The sequence below is a fragment of the Ahaetulla prasina genome, chromosome 7 (assembly GCF_028640845.1).
Source record: "Ahaetulla prasina isolate Xishuangbanna chromosome 7, ASM2864084v1, whole genome shotgun sequence".
NCBI classification, from domain to species: Eukaryota; Metazoa; Chordata; class Lepidosauria; order Squamata; family Colubridae; genus Ahaetulla; species Ahaetulla prasina.
The window spans coordinates 81,414,107-81,434,670 of NC_080545.1; the positions used below are offsets into that span (position 1 = coordinate 81,414,107).

General features: G+C 38.5%; 1 protein-coding gene across 4 annotated transcripts in view; it reads right to left on the reverse strand.

Moving 5' to 3' along the window:
* Positions 1 to 472: 472 nt before the first annotated feature.
* RESF1 (retroelement silencing factor 1) overlaps positions 473 to 20,564 on the reverse strand; it is a 49,431-nt gene continuing 29,339 nt past the window's right edge. For 3 of the 4 annotated variants that reach the window (XM_058189940.1, XM_058189941.1, XM_058189942.1), the window contains 4 exons: positions 19,169 to 19,239; positions 4,552 to 9,881; positions 3,253 to 3,345; positions 473 to 2,074 (listed from right to left, as the gene is read on the reverse strand). In XM_058189940.1, the coding sequence (XP_058045923.1) occupies positions 1,917 to 2,074; positions 3,253 to 3,345; positions 4,552 to 9,850 (5,550 nt within the window). In that variant the 5' untranslated portion in view covers positions 9,851 to 9,881; positions 19,169 to 19,239 and the 3' untranslated portion in view covers positions 473 to 1,916. The remainder of the gene's footprint in view (positions 2,075 to 3,252; positions 3,346 to 4,551; positions 9,882 to 19,168; positions 19,240 to 20,564) is intronic. The other variant, XM_058189943.1, reaches the window with a different exon arrangement.

Consider the following 20,564-nt stretch of genomic DNA (forward strand, 5'->3'; position numbering starts at 1 on the left):
TTGTTCTGGGAAGTCGGGGTGGGGGTGGGGGTAAGGAGGAGGGAATTGGGGGTTTGGTAGAGATGGAGTGATGGTTAATGTACAGGGATTATTGAAGATGTATAAATATAATTAATGTAGGGTCGGGTCTGCCCAGTTACCATTTTAGAACGGTGAGGAGGGAGAAAGAGAGAGTAGGAGGTAGGAAAGAGGAGAAGAGGAAGGAAGAGGGGTAGAAGAGGGAGAAGGAAGGTGTAGGGTGGAGGGAGGAGAGGATGTAGATAAGAGAAGGAGAGGAAGGTCTGGAAAGCAGAAGAAGGTAGAAGAGGGAAGAGTGTTAAAAAGGGGGGTGGTGACTGGGCAAGCCCGACTAATTGTATATAACTGTACATTGGATGAATTATTTGATATGATTGTAAAAATAAAACTTTTTATAAAAAAAAACAAAAAAAACAAAACACTGGATTCATTTTACCTAGAGCAATTTGAGGCAATAATTACAATCCTTTGTAGAACTTCTTTTTACTTAAGTTATCAATAGAATCATCCTGATTTGGGCAGCTCTATGGTTTATCTTTTTTTCAGCAGAGAATGATCCCACAAAGTTTAAAAGCATTTCTATTCTGTGTTGTTTTCTATTCTGGAAAAATAATGATGAACTTCGTTTAAATCTGGTGAGTTTTGTGTCCAAGAAGGAAATACCAGGCTGAGTCATCTAATCAAATACCTGTTTGCTGTTGAAATGTTTCATTCTTGTCACTTTTTCTCTTTTAATTGTCAGAAAAAGTACAGTTCCTAGAAAAACCCTCTCTGGCACACATACTATGATTTTTGAAGTGGATTTCTGGTGTTTGAAAAATCCTTTAATCCGGAGAGTAGCAAGAGATGTGCTTTACACACCCAAACTGGAAGTCTCACACACATCATTTAATCATGTTTTGGTTTTGGTTTGCTTAAAAGCATTGTAAACTTTCAGTCAAAAAAACAAACCTCTATAAAAGCATAACTAAAAAAATTGATTTTGGAGATAAGTCACCTTGCATAAGATGTCATTTATAACATTAGCCAACCAACTTAAAAAATTAAGCAAGTAATTTTTACAAATACACAAAAAACACTTACGGTAAAAAATAAACATGTTTTTAATTCTGTAAACAAAGAATACCATTTGAAAGTGACTAAACATTTACTCAAAATACATATTGCTGTCAAAATAAAGTAACAAAAGTGCCAAACAATAAAAGGCACAACATTCAATACCACAATAGTTTCTAGGCACGAATTTCATTTAGCTAATATAGCTTACTGAGGGATTTGTCTTGTAAAAATAATTGGAAGAGTCCAAATGAAATGCTTGTTAAAAGGGTTCTGAATGAAAATTTTAAAATATATTTTCATTTAAATCATAGCAACCATTTCAAAAATAGCCCTTTTGCTTTTACCTGGAATTCTCTTCCGCCAAAAATCCAGTATGTAAATGGATTACAGTACAGTAAAGCAAAGGTTGATTCTCTGGTATGGTTCTAATGTCCCAACAAACAGGTAGCAGCTAATAAACTCCAATGCTCCTTGATAAACCCACTAAGGCTTATTTATTAATGAGTTAATTGTTTCCACAGCATTTAATAAAGTACAGCTCCATTCCTTTAAAATGTCTACATAAAAATGCAAACTATTTGTGGCCTAGGTTTGAAATGGCCGAGTATTGAACTTAACTGTACCTAACAAAATCTCCAACAGTTGAAATTATAATGCATTCCAGAATTCAACCATTAGCATACCTACGTACTTAAATAAGCAATCTTAAGATACCGGTAGGCATGAAAAATTATGGAAGGTCACATAGATGAAAGTTACGTCTTATTACAGACCTGAGTCATTAGGACATTAATATAAGCGCATGCAGTCCAAAATATGTTGTTTACAAAAGACAGGTCCTAGCTTATGGGACTGCTATCCAGGCTTCGGCTTCTTTTTTCTAGATGCATTTTCCGGTAGGTTTCAAAGGTGGCTTTGGAATCCTTCATGGACCCATGGAATGCTTCATTTCCTTCCAGCATTTTTATTGCAGTGTCAAGTGGAATGTCATCATTAACTGCAAGATTAGCAACAAAACCATCCCATTATTTTAGTCTGGTGACTTACAATAGAAATATGCAAACAAAATGTGTGTTTTGCTTCATGCAGATAACAAATGTATTGTATCCAAAAATTCAGTGGGACCACTCTGAGCAGATTGCAGTCTGGATGAACCAAAACTGGAATTGTTTGAATTGTTAAAAGCTTTGGAAGTAAGCAGGATAAGGCTACTCTGTCCCCTCCTCCTCTTTGGGGACTGTGAGCCTACAGTCCTATATTTGTAGCAACTTTATCTTATCTCCTTTTAGCTGCCACACACCTATCTGATATTGATCCCTTCTCTTATCTGTAGACTAACACTGGGACTCTCTCCTTGCAGTAAAACCTGTGGGGTGTACTGGTAAAATCTCACAGCTTTTCACTGGTATCATGGAACACAAAGGTTTATGCTTCCAAAGCAGAAGTGAAATCTACTTACCTTCCTTACTGGAAGTCCACACGCCCCCCCCCCATCCGCACACTCGCTTCGTTCATGTGCGCGCATCACATCCGCACATAGACCTTCTGCGCATGCGCAAAACCTTCTGCGTGTGTGCAGAAGGTAAAAAACACATTACTTTCTGGTTAAAACCAGAAAGTAATGACACCTGGGTGGCGGGTATTGCCGGTGGTTCGGCGATCGCTACCCGATCACCGAACACAGGCCATGATTGCTACCGGATCGCGAGATCTGGTCAGAGCCAGGAGCATTTCACCCATTCCATAGCCAAATGACATTAACAACTACCAAAATCATCACCGACATTTATCTCCTGGAGAAGGTAATCAAATAAAAACCAAATATCTTTTCTGCACGGTCCTCAAAATCAAATTACAAATAATCCATCTGGCTCTGTCTGCAGGTGTATTTAGCCAAGCATCTTTAATCCACTGCAGCTAGCCAGATTTTTCTGAGAAGCCAATAAGCAGGGTTGCAAGTTTCTCCTGTTATCAATTGATTAACTCTGTTAATTCCACCTATCTCATTTTAATAGCTAGAATAGTCTAGCAAAAGTAATTCCAAAAATATCAATCTGCTGGGATGTTACTCACAAAATATATAGAAATGGAAGGAAGAACAAAGTATTGTTTGGCAATCTGAGTGGTGTTGATGAAACTTCTGCTCATCTCCTAAATCAAATTGTAAAGTTTTACCTGGCGAATGGTTACCTTGAATTTCATTTTCTTCCGTTTTTCTTCTTTTCAGGGGACAGTAATTTAACCAATCTTCTCTTTTACTTTTGACTGCTGTAAATAATAATTAGAAGCTTACTGTTTGATAAGAGCATGTAAAAAAGCAAGCCAGGTTGACCAAATATAGTACAAAGGCTAAGTTACAAGTAGTCCTTGACTTACAAGTTTGTTTAGTGACCATTCGAAGTAACAACAGGACGGATAAAAGGGACTTATGTTTTTCACACAAGCATTGCAGGATCCCCATGGTTATGTAATAAAAATTCAGATGCTTGGAAACTGACTCGTATTTATGAAAGTTGTAAAGTCATGTGATCATCTTTTGTGACCTTCTGACAAGCAAAGTCAATGTGGAAGCCAAATTCACTTAACAACTGTGCTACTAACTTAACAACTGCAGTGATTCACTTAACAATTGTGGCAAGAAAGGTTGTAAGATGGGATAAAATTCACTTAACTGTCTGACTTAGCAGCAGAAATTTTGGGCTCAACTGTGGTTGTAAGTATCTGTATTTGCCCTAATGGCTAAAACTCCAAACAAACTATATATACTATTTTACTATCTATATTAATATCAGAATATTCTTGTACTGGGATAGACATGGCAACAGATCAGACATTGGGGACTGGCTGGAATAGGACATGGTAACAAGGTCAGCCAATGTATAGGCATAGCAACTAAGTCAGCCAATGAGGGCTGTTTGGGAGCTGAAACAGCTTGGAGCCAGGGCATGGTTTAGGCTTAGCTTAACTGCCCTGTACAGAGGTTCTCTTTGTCTCTATTAAGCTCCAAGTCTGTTGCTGGAACTGAAACTAATCTTCCTCTCTACCATGTTGGAAGAACCACTATTGATATTGTACATTTACTCATGTGTTATTATGTATATAAAGAAGTTAATGAATCCTGCTGAACCAGTAATCTGTGGGTGCTTTCTTGAAGTGATTTTTGCAACGAACTCTGATGATTAAGTTTTTGAAATTTAGGGAATTTCCATCAGAACAAGACGATAGCCAGATGAAATCCAAACTGTAACATATACTACTAGCTATTGTTGTGTTGAGATCTTTAGCATCTTGCAACAGATTTCTACTGATTGAAGGGTATTAAAAGCTTTCTAGCCAAATTAAAAGGCATTTTATAGATATTTAACACTTTAGACATAGCAATATAAAGGCAGAATTAGCTTGCATTTGTAATGTTTTAAAAAGAAAATACTGTTATGGTTTACTTTGACTGATTAAAAGGAAACCCAACTGTACCTGTAACATATATCCTGTTTTTTTCAGGAAGTTTTGTTGCTTCTAAAGTTTGTTCTTCAGAGGTGGACTTCCTAAATAATATTTCTGGACACATTTTGAATTCAAGCATTTGTGGCCTCTCTGCTTCAGACATTTGGGATGAAGAGCTGCCTTTTTGGTGGGGTTCAGACTCCTCAGTTCCATTACTTGATTTCACGTGCCAAAGAGGTTTGGAGTGCACAGAATCCAAACTTGTCAAACGGATAGTCTTCTGGGCAGTCCGTTTAAATCCAACTCTGTTCAAATAGTTTTTCTTTTGTTCCTTTGGCAGAAAAACAGTGTGTTTATTTTTTCTTTTAAAACATTTTTTATCAGAAAGTGATTTCACAGACCACTTGTCTGGGTTGCTACTATCCAATGTGCCTTCTTTGACTGGAGACTGGACTTCAAATACATTGGAAGGATTATCTCCTTCATTCTGGGATGCAGGAATTCTATTATCGAAATGTGAACTCTGACATTCATTTTTCTTATCTTTTCTGTATGCATATTTCTCTAGATTTATTCTTTTAACAAGCTGTGTGAGATTTTGTTCAACACGCTGCTTAGGACAAACAGGTTCATTATTTTGTACTTTTTTGTATCCGTATTGTTTCTCCAAACCTTTCAATTTCGTTTTATTTAAATGTTCTTGCGAGCCCAAGGTAGAGTTATGCTCAGACTTTTCATGTTTTTCAGAAGCAAAGCTAACACTGCTTAATGTTGAAGAGGGCATGACCTCACTAGCCTGAGTTTCCAATCCTTTAACGTTTTTTTCCTTCATCATTTGTCTCTTTAGACTCCTGCTTGAAATTGGTCCTTTAATCACATGTGTTTCACTAGTATCTCGTTTAATTTTGTACTTTTCAAAATTGACACTATGCTTAGTTTCTATTCCTATGTGGTGATCAGCATCTGTTTTTGATTTCAGAGTTTTATTAAAAGACTTTTTCTCCAATTTCTTTTTGGCAAGTTTTTTAATAATTATCTTTTTGAAGTCTCTATTTAAATGATACTGTGCTTCACTTTTTGAGATATTCCTTCTACCATTTTTCTGCTTGCGTATTTTATTAGTTCCAACTCTTTCTCTCTGTAGAGACTGAGAATCTGCAGAATGAGACAGTTTTTTACCCCGTTTTTTAGGTTCTTGCAAATTTGATTTTTCCAATAAAGAACATGGAGTAGTTGCTTGCTCTAATTTGGGTAGTTTATCTTCCTTTACCTGAGATTCAGTTTCTTTACATCCAAAAGTTTTATTTAAAGCTTTGTTACTCTGATCGCCCAAAAGAAAGATATTATTGCCTGTATCTAATATGGAATTCTGTACTTCATTTTTTAGGCTACAATCAGACTCATTGGATTTTGATCTCTCTTTAGACTGTGAATACAAATCAGTTTTTCCCTTCAAACTAGGTTCTTTAGCTAGCATGCATGAACAAGGCTCCACATTATATTTTGAAGCTAACCATCCTGGCAAGCAGCAGTACGTCCGTTCTGGTTTTCCAAGTCTTTCAGACTTGATGTTGACTTTGCTGTCAACATTTAAGTCCTGGTTAGACTTCCTGTAGTGTCCTATATCTTTTTGTTTTGAATCCATTCTCAGCTGGTCACCTCCGTGGTTATCTAGCTTGTTGGAGGATTGTTGACTGCATTCAGGAAACACTTCATTCATCTGTTGAGAATTTAGGATTACTATTTTAATTTGCTCTACTGCATCACTAGGATCAAGACTTTTCTCATGGCTCATAGTATTTTCTTTATTTTCTCTTTCTGTCAACATAGTTATAGAATCTTTGTTTTCTATTTCCTTTACCATATTCAAATAACCAATTCCGTAGGGAAATTCTTTTGAAAGCTCAGTTAGCTGATTGTTCAAAAACGTTACAGAGGATTCAGTGCTGCTTCCCAAATAGGCTTCCTTGCCTTCATCCAGGGTATGCTCCGAGTCACTTGCTTTTCTGATACTGGACATGTTGTTTGTCTCACACAGACTCTCCTGATTTTCAAACACCTCGTTATTGGACAAATCTGCATTGCAACCGTAAGATATATCTTGCTCAATTTCTTTTTCTGAAAGTGAAGCAACTTCTAAAAAGTCATTGGTTTTTTGTTTCTCAGAGTTGCTTGCATTTGTTTCCACTGAGGTTTTGTTGCACTGAGGGCTTTCTAATGTTTGAAAGTCTTCAGGTTTTCCTGCAAAAGCTTTGGATAAATTTCCTGATGGTAGCAAAATGTTGCCCTCCTCTGAAAGACTCATCCCAATTTCAGGGTCATTTTTCAAAAGGCCAGATTCCTCCTCATTGAGTTGTAGAGAAGGCATGTGCTCTCCTGAAGTTTCAAACTTTATACCAGTTGTCAAAAGGCTAGTACTAAAGATGTCTGCTATTTGCGAATTATAAAATGCATCACCCTGTACAAGAGTACATACACTAGATATTTGCAACATACTGTCTTTCAACCAAACTTCAGCAGTATTGTTGGATTCATCCAAATTTGGATCATGTTTTTTTGATGTTACACATTTTTGAGGAAATGCAGTTAAATCATTAGTGATCAGTTCACATCGATGTTGGTCTCCTGAATTGAGATCATATTGCTTTAATCCAAGTGGCGAGGAATTTGTTTTCTCTTGATTTAAATCAAAAGAGTGATTTGTTCCAACTTCTGCTTTCGCTATTTTATTTTTTCCTGTGGATTTGTCTGTTCCCTGGTGCACATTTAAATCACAATATTTATAGGAATCTGTAGGAGAGTAAATAGTTCTTTTTTCCTCGTTACTATCTGATTTTGTAGATATAACTTTTTCTAAAGTATGGACAGTGCCTTCTTCAATATCGGTAGCTGGATAAATGATTTCATTATTTTTCTGCACGTCATTATTTTTTGATAATATCCGTGGAGTAACAACAGCTACTTGAGGTTCAGAGCTTTTTGGCAAATTGGAATTTACTCCATCCAGGTTTTTTTCAAAAGATGAAGAACCATAAACCTGAGTCCTTTCAACTGTAATTTTAGTGTCGTAATTTTGAGTCAATATATTGGGGAGGTTTTCCAAAATTTTTGCAGTACCCTTGCCATCTATCCCATCACTGAAAGATTCCGTATTTCTATTTATTAGTTCATTTAAGGATTTTGGGAGGCATTTTCTCCATAGAGCCAGGCTTGTTTTCAGTTCTTCCAAAGAACAAGTTCTTTCTGCACCACGAGTTCCAGTTATAGCTTCAACTCCTTTGGAAATAGAAGAACTAGACGTATCAGTGATCTTTTCACTATTCGTTTGTTTCTGAAGGCAAATATTTTCACTATGCTGAATGTGACATGCAGTAGAATTATCATGTTCTTCTTTTATTGAATTTTTCATTGAGGATGATTCCTGAGAAACATCTGAATTCTGAATCAAACTCTGAATGCTATCATTTAAATACTGAACACCACCACTTTCTGAATCTTTATTCTGTTCAGAAGAATTAAGTAAGTCACTGTTAGGTACAGCTGATATTTTCTCCAATTGATTATGAGCAGATTTAATGATGCTTGTTCCCCGGGTAGAACCAACAGGAGATATTTTATAGCTTAATTTAGTAGTTTCATCAGTGTTAAGAGGATTTCCAAATGCATCACCATTAGAATCAGTACATGAATTGTCTTGGACAATGAAATGCTTATTTTGGTATTTATCTCCACCTTCAACATCAGCATTAAATAACATATTTTCATCGCCAGTACCTTTCAGCATATTCCACAGAATTGGTAATAAATGATACTTTGTTTTCTGTGGTACAACTGAAGAATTGTGTGAATTAGATGAAAACTGATTTGGAGTGACTTTATCTGAGAGAACCTGTTGGACAGTACATTCTACTGATGGGTTGGTATTATGAGGAAATAAATTAGGATTTTGATTGTTTATGGACGTATTAGAGGTCTGCCCACTCTGTAAAGAAGATAAATATATTTTTTGTTTTAAACTAAAATTGTCTTTAAGTTTTAATAATGCATTTCTCATTTCATACAAGGCTTGAACATCTAGTGATAAACTCTCTCTAGTTATTTTAAATTTATCCTTAGATAAATTCTCATTACTCATGTTCTTTTCTAGTTGCGAAGTTTGATTTGTTTGTTGCAAAGGTTCAGCAAACTTAACTGTTGTACTTGTTGGTATACTGTTAGAAAAATTACCTTCAACTTCAACGTATGACTTTACTGGTTCATCAGAAAGCTGCATTGTAGTTTTTAGTCCACTTACATTATGGGCAGTGGGACCTACCACATTTGTTTCTATACAGGATGATAGAGATTGAGATTTCTGATCAGGTCGAACAGAATATAAATTGCTATTTTGATCAATCAGAGAATTATGATAACTTTCAACTTTTTCATTAGATAAAATTGCTGTTGGTTGTTGCAGAACAAATTGTCCATGGTTCGCTTGTATGGGAACCATCAAGTCCGATAGTGAAGAGTTTGTATTAGTGGCTTGGATTGTATTCCTGTAATTATAATGAGAATAAATTGGATATGGTGGAGGATTTATTTGATCAGAAGCATAAGGTTGTGATTGCATCGTTACTGGAATAGCTGAATTTGGGCACTTCTTTGCTGAAGAGTAATCAGGATATTGGACATTTTGCTGAGAAGGTAAATAATAATTTGATGCAGAGTTAAGGGACCCACTAGCATCTGCTTGAGAGGTAGCAGGCCCATTCATGTAATAGTAGGGCATCTGTGTTAGGACCCTTTTTGGAGATGAAGTATTTAGAGGATCTTGCTGATAAACTGAGGTTCCCATAGAATTTGAACAATTTTGCAGTGTTTGATTACTGAAACTGCCCACGGCCGTATATGCATTTGTTTTTTGATGCATATTTTGCACAGAATTAACTGTACTTCCCTGTAATGGTACAGAGGAAGAGAGATGCATGTTCCTTGATAAATTTGGATTCTGTACATCAGCTGCCATTTGAACTGTCACGGTGGAAAGTAAAGATGGTGACAAATTGTAAAAATTATTGTTTAGTCCAAAACTTGTTCTTGACACTGCTACTTTAGGAAATACTGGCCTTAAGGTTTTAGAAGCCCTGTTATTTTGACATTGTCGTTTATTTGTCATCATATACTTCATTCTTGATGGAATATTTGTGGTTTGGCTGTTTCCAGAATTACAAAAATTCTGCATTAAGACATTTGTTTGGGAAGTAATAGAAGCAGAAGAGGGAACTTGTGGCATCAAGAAGGGATCGTTTGTTTGCATCTTATTGATTGTTCCTACATTCCAGTCCATTGTGCTGAAAGTTCTTTTAATTTTCAGGAATCTAAGAGGAGAAAAAAGAAATCATACAATTTCATTTAGGTCCATCAAATGAAACTGTACAGCTCCTTATCAGAATGCTATTTTATAAGCTATTTTTTCCCCGCCCCATATAAATTAAATTAACATTTCTGCCATCATTCTATCCCACTTTAAAGTATTTTAAGCATTTCTAAATGCTAGCACTAATATAAGGAAGTTAACAGATCTCAATAGTTTCACATTCCACAACAACATTCTGATTTTGGCAAAATTAACAGTATATATTCACAATAGTAGTTTAATCAAATTTAAGCCAGAATGGTCCCCATACATACATTACATAGAATGGTAAATACAGTCACTTAAAGTTTGATTTCTTCAAACTTGAGCCTGTTTACAAATATTAAAAGTTAACAGATGCACAAAAAGGGAAAGCTAGAAGCTTTTTCTTTTATCTTGTTTTTAAAAAATCTATTGGTATCCTAATTGTTGTATAACAAGATTTGTTATCTTTATTTATTTATTTATAACATTTATATAGCCACCCAACAGCATATTCATTTTTAGTGTATACAGAGGGGTAGGTAAGAATACAATGGTGATATCCACAAGATCTCTCCAAAGCTTGTGAACCAACCAATGCTAAATTAGTGGCTTTATATAGTATTTACCACAAGTCACAGCATATCTGATGTCACAAGATATTTCCTGTATCCAAATAGCGACAGCTTTTGCAATGCTGTATAGCACTCAAGAAAACTATAATTTAGACAGAGTTTAACAACTCTGCAAATCATAACAAATTTTTACAACATGTGTTAACCTATTCATAAGGTTATTGGTCTCATCCAAAAACTTATTTCAGCAATTTATGTTTAGCTATGGTATCTGCAATTCATCATTCTTCCTTTCTGTCTATGCCTTGTCCTATTATATGCTTCAGATTCAATTTTGCTAGCCAAGAACTGAGTCTTGTTCCAAAACTTGGATTAGGTTTTTATTGGAAAGTGAGCCTTCTCCATCATAACAAACACTTTGATACCACCCACAAAATATTTTTATTGTTATACGTGATTCTGGATGAAGAAGCTAAATACTTCCACTTACTACCAGTTACTTAGCAACCATTCAAAATTACAGTGGGCGTTCTCAAAAGCTACTTACAACCTACTTTCAAATTTACAGCCACTGCAGAGTCCCTGCAGTCAATCACCTGTACAACTGAAAAATTGACTGCAGGAATGCTACAAAGGCCTTCCCTGCCTATCTCCTTTCCTATCCCACCCTGCCAGGTCTCCATAGGCCTTCAGCCTGCTCCCAATGCATGAAACTCAAGTCACTTGAGAGTACCTCAAGCCAGCTCCAGAGATTATTTTCCTGTTGAGAGCCAGTTTGTCTAGTGGTTAACACCCTAGGTCGGTAAGTGGGAGACTATACACCTTAGCCATGAAAATCAGCTGGGTGACTATGGGCCAGTTACTCTCTCTCTCAGCCCTCTCTCACCTCCTGGATCTTTATTGTGGGGAATAGAGGGGGATCCAATCTGGGTCGGTCACCGGGCTTGGAAGTTTAATCTTCTGAGCTTTTGGACTTGTGCTGGAGCCCATCCTCAGGGAACTTCTCTCTCACCAGAATGTGGTGAAACAAATCTGGTCCCAGTGACTGATCCAGATTGGATTCTGCAACATTATTCTGGGACATATATTTGTAAAAGAGCAGGAATGCGTGCTGGATATTTTCACAATCTTCAATTATTTGTTAAGGTGGCCTACAAAACCCTGTTAAGAACAAAGGTACTCATACAGGCCCCAAGCCTGGGGAAAAACTTTGGTCAAGCATGACTTCCCAGCTTGAGGAAATGCCTTGTCAGCTATATTAAGGAGACTGCTTTCTCAGCTTGATGTATGACCATATCGAAGCCAAGATACACCCATAAATATGCTGAGCTCAGATAACCATATCCTACTGTCAAGCAATAACTGCATCCTGATATCGCTACAAACATGTTGTGTTGCCTCCCTCATGTCTGGTATCGATTCCCCAATATCTAGTTCTTGGAATTATAGCCATATATGGAATGTAACATGCTAAGAAATGTATACACAGTTTATACGTGGCAGAACAGTATATAAAGCACAACATGTAAAAATAATGAAGGCAGATACAAATAAATACATTTTTTTTTAAAAAAGCAGACACTTAACCACTTAAGAGAGCCTCAAGCTGGATACAGAGGCTACTGACACATGTGAGGCTGTTATAGCTTCCAAGCCTCAGCCTGCTTCAAACACAGCCACTCAGACAGCTCCAGGGATGTGAGAAATGAAATTATTCCTCTTGATAATATAGGCTAAGTAACTTTATATTGTACTGTTCCTATGACCTGAGTTAACCTGAGTTATTTTAGCGGTGTAAGACATTTAACAAGGGAAAGTATGTATGACGCCTGTTCTGAGGAAACAAGCCATAAAATGATGGTGGGACATACTGATCCAAGCAAAATTAATAGAAGGAGGAAATCATGTTCCACTTAATTGTTTCTGTAAAAGAGAGAAGGGAAGTATATTCTCTGGGGGACTTTCCAGAAGAAGAAGATGGTGCTGAATAAGCCAAAATGTTAAGTGGAACGACTTGCCTGCAGAAGTTGTGAATGCTCCAACACTGGAAATTTTTAAGAAAATGTTGGATAACCATCTGACTGAGATGGTGTAGGGTTTCCTGCCTAGGCAGGGGGTTGGACTAGAAGGCCTCCAAGGTCCCTTCCAACTCTGTTGTTATATTATATTATATTATGTAATGTTTGAAAAACAATGATAAGTGGGGGCATTTTAATTGCCTTGTTGATCGTTTGAAAATGTATTTAAACCATGTATTCCGAGCTGTCAGAGGTTCTCTCCCTTGCAGAGAACCCTTTTGCAAAATTTTGTTGATATATCTTTTTAGAATAAATCTGCTTTTACTTGTTCATGGCCTCCGTTTTCTTTTTATGAGGTTTACCATTTTTTATAAATCTCACAAGGGACCATTCGCATCCAGCATCTAACTTATCTGTTTTTCTGCTGGTTCCAACAGCCAATGCGAGGCTTTATTTTTAAGCAGACTCCATTTTAAGGAGATTCAGTCCTTAAAACAGAAGCTTCCAAAAGATCACGAGAATAGCATGTGTTTGTCGAACAGCAAGAGGATAAAATCTTGGGAGGATTGGGGCAGGCAGGAAGGACCGGGCCTTTCTAGGCCTCTCCCACCCGAGGCACACTGTGCTCTGCTTAATGACTGAATCAGGGAGCGCACGAGTGGGGGACATTAAATGAGGCGATCATATGGGCACTTATGCTTAACAACCATCACAACTTACAGGCTCAATTATGGTTATAATTCAAGGTCTACCAGCATTATGATTATTGATATTTTAAACCATAATTAAGTTTGATATTTCTTATATTGAATTTTTGATGGCTTAAGCTATTTACACATTAGAGTGCTAATCGTTTTCAATCAACCTCCTACATATCTACACAAGTTCGTTCAATCCTCGCATTATTATGATGTCAGGACTATTACAAGTTCAATTTGATTTAGATTCCTGCTTCATTCACAAGTTAAATGAAGTCCTTCCCCCCCCGTTAACTTGCCTGTTCACTTTCTAATTATCCAACTCTCTGTTCTGTGGGCCAAAATTGGCTCTAGATTCTGCCTCAGCACACTCTTTCCAATTAGTCAGCTAAGCGGAAGATCATTTATAACCTCTTATTGCTCTAGCAAAAAGGTTACTGTCTATGAAAAGAGGGACAAAGACTCAAATTTCCCTTTATATTCAGTACAGCATAAAAAAGTACAACAGAATCTTGATCATCACAATCCTGATCAACAACATCAAAGACATGGACAGTTAGTTAAACATCCTATAATATTAAGCTTGATGTAAGACACTGATATAGTATTGTTTTTGCAAAAAGCAAGTGCCTCTTGAGAGATGTGTACTTAGAAGTTCAGTAGGGCATTGGAACAGGGTCAAGACTGGAAAACAGGAAATGTCTGCCATCCTAAAAAGCAAGTCGGCTTGTAAAAAGAAACTAGATGGCAGTTTTAACCACATAGTATATAAGTATATAACAGTGGTTCTCAACCTTTATAGTGCTGCGACCCCTTTAATACAATTCCCCACAATGTGGCGACCCCAACCATAAAATATATTTTCTTTTCTTAACGTTCATTTCCTGGATTACCGCTGTTACCCTTTGTGGTTTGCTTCTGCTGTTTAGCAAAAATTCCCTGAAAGCGACCACGGGCTTGCCCTGATGCGCTTCAGGAAGACCGCTGATTGATTTCATTGCAGTGATAGGCAGCGATCTCAGCACGCTTCAGCAGCCGCAGAAGAGGGAAAAAAGCGGCAAACTGTTTTTTTTTAATTTATTGCGCCTGAAGCTGTATTGGCTAGCGATCTGAACTGCTTGTGATTGCCTTGAGGACGGAGGCATTAAAGCGGAGACTCCTCCCCATTAAGTTTATCGCGCCTGAAGCCAGATTAGGCTAGCGATTGGGAGTGATTGCAGCTGGCTTGAGAGGGAGATATCAGAGCAAAGATTTCTCTTTTTTAATTCATCGCGCCTGAAGCCGAATTCAGCTAGCAAGAGCCTACAGCTGGCTTGTGGAGTCAACCATTGAAGCGCGATTCTTCGACTCGCAAGTATACTTCCCATATTTCCGATGGTCTTAGGCGACCCCTGGCAAATTGTCATTCGACCCCCAACGGGGTCGCGACCCACAGGTTGAGAACCGCTGGTATATAAGCTTATGCAGCTAAATCCTAAGAAAACAGGAATTGTGAGGTAAGCAAAATTGCAAGCATATGAAGAAACCAGCTTAGGAAGCATGTTTCCCCAAAAATATGACAGTGTCATATTTTTTGGACCGCCAAAAAAAAAGGCACCAGGTCTTAGTTTCGGGGTATTATATTTTCCCACATTTTTTTCACCATACCGGGAAGGGTGGAGGCGGTGAGCTGCCCCTCCCGCTTAGCGCCTCCATGTCCTCACTAAACAGCTGATCTGCGCCACTTTCACAGCCTGAACGCCTTTGCAAAACAGCTGAGCAGAGCCTGCATGTCTTTGCTAAATAGCTCCGCAAAACAAAATCAGCTGTTTAGTGAAGACAAACAGGCTCAGCTCAGCTGTTTTGCGGAGGATGTTCAGACTTCGAAAAGGGCGGCAGCTCTGCTGATCTGAGCCTGCATGTCTTCTCTAAACAGCATTTTCCTGCCGAGCCTCCAACGTTGCAATCCTGGGATACGCTGAAAGTTTGGTGGGGGAGCCTTATGTAGAAGCAAAGTGCAGCCTGTCCCTTTCAAGCAATCAAATGTCTCTGGGTGTGAGACAAACAGAGAGAGATAGAGAAACAACAGAGGGGAGTAACAAGAATTGCAGGCAACACTGTTTGAAAGGTTTTCCTCTCTGCTGTTTCTCTTTATCTCTCTCGCTGTCTTTCTCTCTCTCTCTCTCTCTCTCTCTCTCTCTCTCTCTCTCTCTCTCACACACACACACACACACACACACACACACACAGAGAGAGAGACATTTGTTGAGAAACAGCAGCAGGCAGGCAACCTGGTAAGGGGACTGAGCCTTCCCCACCTCCAGTTCAACACCTGCTCAGGGTGGCGCCCCTAGGCCTGGCACCTGCATGGGTGACCCCTACCCGGCCAATGTGACAAATGGGCTCCCTCCTAGTGCCTCCTCTCCCACGTGAAGCAGCTGCTAGTGCGGGATCCTTCTGTGTGGCCATGAATCGGGATCGGCATGGCTAGTTCTTGCCTGCAGTGTTGGCAGCCAGGATCGGGTCAGAGCCACCGCTAGCCAAGATCAAACTCAGTGAGCTGGAGACGCTGCGCACATGCAGCCACTGCCCAGGAAGAGAAGAGTGCACCGGAGCCCAAAGGCTGAGCCTTGCCAGACTTGGAAATCAGGGATCTTGCAGGCATACTGACCATGTAAAGGCCACCCAAATCCCCGGGTTGTTTGCAATTTAAGCGATCTGCACAGCCATCCACCCCAAACCTCCTACTTCTACTTTTATAGCATTTTTAAAAACATCATATCTGAAGCATCCCTAATGTGCATGTTCCCTCATCTCCTGTAAACCCAGGAATTAATATTTTGAAGTGAATTTTTCAAAAAGAAGTACCTCTTTTTCAGGAGTAATAGTTGAGTTTTTAATATTATTTAAACTTCTGTAAGTAGGAAACTCTTTCCTTGCGAATTACTTTTCATATGCTATCCTATGGACATAAAGAACCATCTGAATTTTTTCCTTCAGTGATATATCACAGATGTCATAAGATGTCAAAGCTTTTTCATGTATACATTCATGAAACCATGTCAACTAACTTGCTCAAATAATTCAAGTGCTATGATATAATGACCATCTAATTACAATGTGTGAAACATGAAACTGTGGGGGTTCTGTGACAGCTATTAGTTGCTATTCTTATTTCCGAAATCAAGAAATGATATAGTGCTGCGGTATGGAAGGTAAGATTACAAAAGGTTAAGTGAAGCAAGCATGGAAATTAAAACAATTGCAAAATTCTATAACCTATGGTTACAGAGCATCATGATTGCGATGATCAAGTTTCCTATGGCTGAAATAAAGGATATATATCTAGAATGTGGGAAAGGATGATAGGGTAATCAAAGGTTCTTAAAATAAATCTTGGTCAAAATACTTATCGCTATAGGATGGGGGCACAGATATTTTAATAACTTCTTTATACATCCATTCAGACAGCTGTGTTTCCTGCTTATGTAACCAAGTACAGTATAAAAGCACGTTAATATAAATTCAACACAGTATAATAGCATGTTAAAGGAATCATTCGGGGTTGTTCTCAGACTAATGGGAGCACCTATCTTTGTCCAGATCTGAATAAACATGTGACTCAGAGAGAAATCTCTGTTTGAGCCGAGTCAGACCTACTACTCCTAACTAACAAATTAGCATTTTATGAGCTTTACTGATTTCTCATATTTCATTCCATACTGCTTCAATAAAGTAAAAGAAGTTATAAACTGCCATTTATCAGCATTTATCAAGAGCCATTGAAGAAATTAATGTACAGTTGTGCTTACAAGTTTACATACCCTGACAGAACTTATGATTTCTTGGCCATTTTTCAGAGAATATGAATGATAAAATGAAAACTTTTTTTTCACTCATGGTTAGTGTTTGGCTTAAGCCATTTATTATCAGTCAACTGTGTTTACTCTTTTTCAATCATGACAGCAGAAACTACCCAAATGACCCTGATCAAGAGTTTACATATCCCAGTTCTTAATATGGTGTATTGCCCCTTTAACATCAATGATAGCTTGAAGTCTTTTGTGGTATGTGTGGATGAGGCTCTTTATCTTCTCAGGTGGTAAAGCTGCCCATTGTTCCTGGCAAAAAGCCTCCAGGTCCTGTAAATTCTTGGGCTGTCTTGCATGAACTGCACATTTGAGATCTCCCCAATGATATTGAGGTCAGGAGACTGAGATGGCCACTCCAGAACCTTCACTTTATTCTGCTGTAGCCAATGACTGGTCAACTTGGCCTTGGGTTTAGGATCATTGTCATGTTGGAATGTCCGAGTACGTTCCATGCGCAGTTCCGGGCTGGTGAATACAAATTATCCTCCAGTATCTTTTGATAACATATTGCATTCATCGTGCCATCAATTCTGACGAAGTTTCCTGTGCCTTTGTAGCTCACACATCCCCAAAACATCAGAGATCCACCTCCGTGTTTCACAGTGGGAATGGTGTCCTTTTCATCATAGGCCTTGTTGACTCCTCTCCAAATGTAGTGTTTATGGTTGTGGCCGAAAAGCTCAATTTGGTCTCATCACTCCAACTGACTTTGCGCCCAAAGGTTTGAGGCTTGTCTCTGTGCTGTTTGGCATATTGTAAGCGGGAAACTTTGTGACATTTGTGTAGTAATGGCTTTTTTCTGGTGACTCAACCATGCAGCCCATCTTTCAAGTGTCTCCTTATTGTGCATCATGCAACAGCCACACCACATGTTTTCAGAGAGTCCTGTATTTCACGTGAAGTTATTTGTGGGTTTTTCTTTGCATCCCAAACAATTTTCCAGGCAGTTGTGGCTGAACGTTTAGTTGGTCTACCTGACCATGGTTTGGTTTCAACAGAACCCCTCATTTTCCACTTCTTGATTAGAGTTTGAACACTGCTAATTGGCATTCTCAATTCCTTGCATATCTTTTTATATCCCTTTTCTGTTTTATACAGTTCAGCTACCTTTTCCCACAGATTCTTTGACAATTCTTTTGCTTTCCCCAGAATCCAGACCCATCAATACAACACTGGATGAAGGATGCAAGGGTCTGTCAGGAGGCCAGAAACTTGTTGACCTTTTATACACACACACTAATTACATGCAAACAGATCACAGGTGAGGATGGGTACCTTTAATAGCCATTCACACCCCTTTGTGTCAACCTGTGTGCATGTTATCAGGCCACAACCACCAGGGTATGTAAACTTTTGATCAGGGTCATTTGGGTAGTTTCTGTTGTCATTAAGATTGAAAAAGAGTAAACACAGTTGACTGATAATAAATGGTTTCAGCCAAACACTAACCATGAGTGACAGAAAGATTTTCGTGTTATCATTCCTATTCTCTGAAAAATGGCCAGGAAATCATAAATTCTGCCAGGATATGTAAACTTATGAGCACAACTGTATATAGGTACTATGAGCCAGTAGTTTCCAATCCCTGGCTAAGGCCCACTACCAGGCCGTGTGAGGGGCAGGTGAGTGCATGTGCAGCATTACTTGCACGAGCAGCAGGCACTGGCACTTGCAGCCGCACTCGTCCCACCCACTTGTGCGATCCTGCTGCTCACACAAAGCTGTGCATGCATGCCTGTGTATCGCACAAGAGCTTCTTTTCTCCCCCCACATACACCAGGCCGCCAACCCAGAAAGATTGGGAATGCTGCTATAAGTCATAGAGACTTTTTTTCTTTTTATGACCCTTTAATCCCTTTATTCGAGGTGGAGTCGGGGTGACTGAGTGGAGCTGAGCATTTACTGGCAGGATGTTTTTCCTGACTCCTATGCAGAGTTCACAGCAGATATTTTCTCTTTGCACTCTGACAGAGAAACATCTGCCGCTGCCTAGGATTGAACTCTCAACCTTCTAAATGGGAGGTGAGTGTCTTCACTTCTAGGCCACCGCGCCACTCATAGTCATATAGCTCGTATGAGAAAGAGACTAATGGTCATTATATTTGGATATTAATCTAATACTTACATTTTCTAAGAATGGGTTTTAATGAACGTTGTTGACTCTTCAGTGTTGTTAATGTTACATTACAATGTTTTCTGAAAAAAAGAAAACACAAGAATTATGGTTCCTAAAACTTGATGCATGCGTCCTCATATTTGGTCAGAGCTACATAGAAAAAAATTCCATTATATTAATCTTGATTAAGAATAAATACCTTATCTGAGATTGAAACCTAAGCAGTCTAGGTTAAAAGACCACAGGGAATTCCATGGATGGATGTAAGCTAGGTTTGAAAATCAAACCAGAATTTCAGAAATAGACAACAGTAAACATTTTTCTGCATGTGGTCACTAAGAGTGAAAGTCAATTTGAGGGACTGCTTTTGGGTTTATTGGTATGTGAAGCCCAGTCCAGTCCAATCCAGGTCAGACACATCACATCAGCAGTAGGAGCAAGATGATGAAGAAAGTCAGCTGGGATGGTGGGATCCAGAGCAAACTGGCCAAAAGGGCAGAGTTGGGAGAAGACAGGTAAGTGGAGAATTTGAAATACACCTGCAGTCAAAAGTGCAGGTGAGTTGCCAAGCACCCACATCTTGAACAAATGACCATTATGGAGGATGCTACAATGGCTGGAATGGCTGGGACAGGTTGTAAGTCCCTTTGTTCAGCACAGTTAAACGATCACTAAAAAATGTTTATAAGTCAAGGACTATCTATATAACTTTTGCCCTTTTACCCAGATTTCTCATGTGTCCAATTCGAGAAATTTCCCCACCATTTGGGTTCACCATATTATAGCAGCAAATTCAGTTATCAATTCAGGACACAAAACCAGGAAGGGTTGGAGAAACAGGTTCATTTGTGCAAAGGTTCAGTCCGTTCGCATGGATAAAAAATCTGAACCCCGAGCTAAGCCCAGGGTGTGACTTTTATCGGTTTTCTACTGTAGCCTCTTCGGAGGCGTTCCTCTTACAAAGCAAAGCATAGCAAAAAGAAGAAGTTTATAGATTCAGTTATTCTTATTATATTTCCATATATGGGAGATATCTTACACCATCTGTCACTTTCGGTACCCATGTCTTGCAATAGTCTCTGTTACAGGAATCATCTAGCACATAGGTCAATAAGCCATCATAACATTTAGCAAGTTTTCTGGACTTTCCGAAGGCTTGCAACATAATAACTTCTGCAAAGCAATATCACTTCTGCTAATACATAATAAGTTCGTTCACAAGCAATATAGGTTCTGCTAATAAAATTTAGGGTGTGCTTAGCCTTTAGGGATATTTTGTACCCTGCCTCAATATTATTTAGGATCGTGGCTTTCTGATGCTGTAAAATGAAGAAAGCTTAAGTAAAATTGTAAACAGTTGCACTCACATGATTTTTCACTTGGCGCCATTTTGTTTAACAACCAA